The 4,613-nt window shown below is 34.4% G+C and overlaps 1 protein-coding gene across 1 annotated transcript in view; it reads right to left on the bottom strand.

Annotated features, from left to right (window-relative positions):
- The window catches only part of LOC106873978 (uncharacterized), a 1,133,216-nt gene that overhangs the window by 767,732 nt on the left and 360,871 nt on the right, over nucleotides 1-4,613 (bottom strand). Inside the window, exon 2 of the mRNA XM_052969422.1 lies at nucleotides 1,053-1,190. Within this exon, the coding sequence (XP_052825382.1) occupies nucleotides 1,053-1,190 (138 nt within the window). The remainder of the gene's footprint in view (nucleotides 1-1,052; nucleotides 1,191-4,613) is intronic.

Genomic DNA, 4,613 nt, shown 5'->3' with positions numbered 1-4,613 from the left:
TATATATAAATACGACGGGCTTCTTTCAGTTTCCGTCTACTAAAACCACTCACAAGACTTGGGTCGGCCCGAGGCTATAGTAGAAGACACATGGCCAAGGTGCCACGCAGTGGGACTGAACCCGGAACCATGAGGTTGGTGAGCAAGCTACTTACCACACAGCCACTCCTGCGCCTATTGCATTATATATTTTTACATATTTTTATCTGTATATTACATTTCACCCTGCATGTATTAGTGCATGTTCGTATATAGACGTGTATATGAACATATTTGTACGCGTATGGGCATATCCATATATATATATGTGTGTGTGTGTGTGTGTGTGTTTGTGTGTGTGTATGCACATATAGGCGTGTGTGTAGGTATGCATATATGTGTTTCAAGCGAGTGGGAGTGAGCATATGCATATAGGCACATGTACGTGGGTGTGCGTGCGCACATGTGTATGTATGCACATGCAACATACGTGAATTCTATAAGCGTTTTTCTTTTCTTCCTTCCCTTTGGGTTTTTTCCCCTTTAACGGTCATTCTAATAGCTTTTTTTTCTTTTTCATAATAACAGTCATTTACATAGTAATTTCCCTTTCTGTAACGATCATTTTCATATCATTTTTGTATGTCTTAATAACTGACGACATGCCAGAGCAGATTTCCGCCCGACAGCCGAAGCTCGGTGTATTATTATGGCAAACAGAAGAATTGTCTCATATTATATTACAGATAAATTCCTCTAGTTATATAATATTGAGGTCTCATTCATTCTTTCGTTTTCATTTGGTGTTGGTGTGTATACGCATACGTAACTTAGTGTTTCAACAAAAGACACCGATAGAAGGAATATTAGGCTTCAAACAATAACCCTTGGTGTTGATTTTCCTTGTAAAACCCTCGAAGACGATGCACCAGCGAGGCTGCAGAGAAATAACAGAAAACTAAAAGCACATGTATCCTGTATTTCACACAATAACATATCCAAAATAGTAAGCAACATTTATTTTATTGCCTCTGTTGATTGTAATACACATAAAAAAAATTGATAAAATATACCTGCGACATATTCCACCATTTTGAAATTTGCACCATTGGTCCTGTCACGTTAAAACATGCGTCACCAAATAGTATGATTTTAGTTGTGTTTTCATGCATCATATCAAAGAATAAGCGGGTAGCAACAGCCATGTCGCACTGCAATAGGAAAACATTAAAAAATATTAGTAATGAAAAAATGTCTTAAATATTTGAGAAGGCAGGATGACATGAAAATACATAAATATATAAGCAGAGAAAAGTACGGATGACTCTCACTAAAAGAGATAAGTTATTTTTATATAATTTATATTTTACACTTTCGTTCATAAAATGTTTAATTATGCACTTAATTTATGAATTTACCCGAGAAACTGTTCGAGTTGTCTCCACATCCGGATTTATATATCAAATTTCTGCCGCTTTGTCTCACATACGCGAATATGTAAACGAACCGAAATGCAAATCTGTACAATACTCATTCACAAGCATATATATATACATATGTATGTGTGTATTTGTGAGTGTGTATGTGTGTGTGTGTGTGTGTGTGTGTGTGTGTGTGTGCGTACGTGTGTTTGTCTGTGTTTGCTTGTATGCGCGCGTATGAATGTATGTACGGATGCATGTACAAAAAATGGAATGCTATACGAGCACCAGATAGAAATCTACAAATATAACAATCGTTAATATAAAACGCAGTTCAGAGTATACAAAACCACACACACACACACACACAAATATATATATATATGTGTGTGTGTGTGTGTGTGTATACATATCCGTACTTTGACACACACACACACACACATGCTGATATTCACTTTAGCTACATACTTCCTCAAGTATTGATTTATTTCTTAACAGTTTTGACAATGCCAAATAGATGTAAAAAAGCTAGAAGCTGCATATTTAGTTTATACGTTGTATAATATAAAATATAACACGATGATACACAAGAGCACTTACATTCCATAAACCTTTAGGTGTTGTGACTCGTTGTCAAATGTTATGTTAGTCTGCTGACGAAGTGGATTAAATTCACCCAGGAATAATAGAAACTGATAACTTAGAAATTTATCATTCATTTTGTGATGAATATTATTTATATTTGTTTCTTACTAGTCATAATTCCATTGATTGTTTTCACTGTTACAGTCTAGAGTACTATGTGTGTTTTGTATGTGCAGTGTTTTGATTTATCTTGTCGTTTGTATTGAAAGCATCCTTTGTAATTATTATTATTATTATTATTATTATTATTATTATTATTATTATTATTATTATTATTATTATTATTATTATTATTATTATTATTATTATTATTATTATTATTATTATTATTATTTATGGTTTCTTTTCATTATAACTTTATTTCAGCTGCTTTAGTATCAGGCATCCTCTGGAGGCCAAGATTAGCAATGGCACTTTTGTTTTGCTATGAATGCAAAAATTATCACCACATTCATTCCATTCTAAACAGAGAGCGCTTTCCGTAGTATCTTTTGTAGTTCACATAGATTGGAGTTACTACCAGTGAGTTGCTTAATATACTTCTCGACTCCCTTCTTTACCATTCCTAAAACACCAATTACTACTGGTATTTTATTACTTCCACATTTTGTGATTTCAATTTGCAGATCTTTATAGTGAGAAACCTTTTTGTATTCCTTTCTTGAGACATTTTGAAGTTGTAGGACAGATATATCTATTAAGAAAACGTTTCTCTGTTATAGTCCTTGATCACAATGTCTGGTCGATTGGAGTCAATTTTTCTGTCTGTTTACATTGTGAAGTTCCAAAGGATGGTGATGCCTTCACCATATACTATATCCTCTGGATATTACCACAACCATGGGATTTAATTTATCATGGGATTTAATATTGTAGTATTTACAAGTATTCCAGCGGATGTACTGCACTACACTGTCATATCTTATGAGGTACACTATTATTATTATTATTATTATTATTATTATTATTATTATTATTATTATTATTATTATTATTATTATTAGTATTATTATAAATGGCCAACAAGTAGAGAAATATCGCGGCAAAGTAAGATCTCTACTTAGGTATAAAAATAAGTTGAAGCAATCACTAAAATCTCTACAGCTTAAGCAGGACATCTTGGGAAAATTATTACCTAGATCGATCTGCATGGCGTAAAATGGGTCACGATGCATCCAAACAATTTGATATGACGAAAAAGAGCAGTAGAAGAATTATAGCCCCCAACCAACAGATACACTTCAGCAATCCCACGCAAATCAAAGCCATCAATGTCCCCATTTCGACTTTATAGTAAAATCCAAAAACCGGGACTGAAATTACATTCAAGCATGCATCGCACATTCATGTAACTTCTTAGTGATTTTTTTTTCTATTACGCTCTTTAACTTCAAGTCAGTCCCTTCAAACACGCATACGTCGAACCCGGCGGGAGCGACCATCCTTATGATTATTATTATTATCATCATCATCATCATCATTATTATTATTATTATTATTATTATTATTATTATTATTATTATTATTGAGTGAAAGAGCAGTGCATGCCATCAAAGTGACACTGGGGTAAAATATACGAAGCTCACTATACCCATCATCACTACTCGTCTGTGAAGGTTACACCAGGTACATGCCTCACAACCATATGCGCGCGACATGGTGATCACTTATAAAGATCAACAGTGCATGATCTCGCAGGTGGGGCCTAGTTAGAATTTTCTTCAGGTCGAGTAGTCCATCCCGCTCAAAAGGTCCCTGAATAAGGTTTGTTTAAGGATGTTGATCAAAACACCCATGTTCCCAAAAGTGAATTATTTAAACCACAAATCATTCCTCTCAACACATGGCTATGATGCTACCCCCCACTACTTCTACTCGTGATCAGAGATGCACATATCGTCAGCCACCAAGGGAATGCTCAAATGGTTAAGGTCAAACAACTGACAAGCAAATCTGTGCTATTAAGCAGAATATTTGCTGTAACCCATCTTTTTATACCAAGACAAAACAATGTACATGATAACACTTCCAATCAATTAAGATTAGAAGCCATGAGCGCCACTGCCTGGTACTGTATCCGGGCATTTTATAATTATTATTATTATTATTAATATTAGTATTATTATTTTATGTTTGACGTTTGTTTTGCATTTGTACAAGTTGGATCCAAGTCTCACCCAGAGACATCAAGAGACAACAAGTTAGGAGTGCATGTAGGTGTTATGCCTAGGGTACCATATATTTGGATTCGTACTATTATTATTATTCAGTAGTTTTATTTTTATAACGTACTTTCACTTCACTACCGAGCGCAGCTCTGTGCACCTTGGGTATGTGCTGTGGTTTGCTGTGGTGCTCTTATGTTTACTGTATTGAAAGTGTTTTGCGTAGAATGTGTGCAGTACCCAGTAGTGCAATTTTCTGTATGTTATATATATTTGTAAGTCCTGGTGTTTTTGTTATGTATGTGTCTGAATATTTTTTTATTATACCTAAGGCACCTACTATGATAGGAATTGTTTCTGTTTTTAGATTCCACATTCGAGTTATCTCTATTTCCAGGTCTTT

This window comes from Octopus bimaculoides, chromosome 7 (assembly GCF_001194135.2).
Source record: "Octopus bimaculoides isolate UCB-OBI-ISO-001 chromosome 7, ASM119413v2, whole genome shotgun sequence".
Lineage (NCBI taxonomy): Eukaryota > Metazoa > Mollusca > Cephalopoda > Octopoda > Octopodidae > Octopus > Octopus bimaculoides.
Note: the sequence above shows the minus strand (reverse complement) of the source record. Positions and strands in the feature narration are given on the sequence as shown.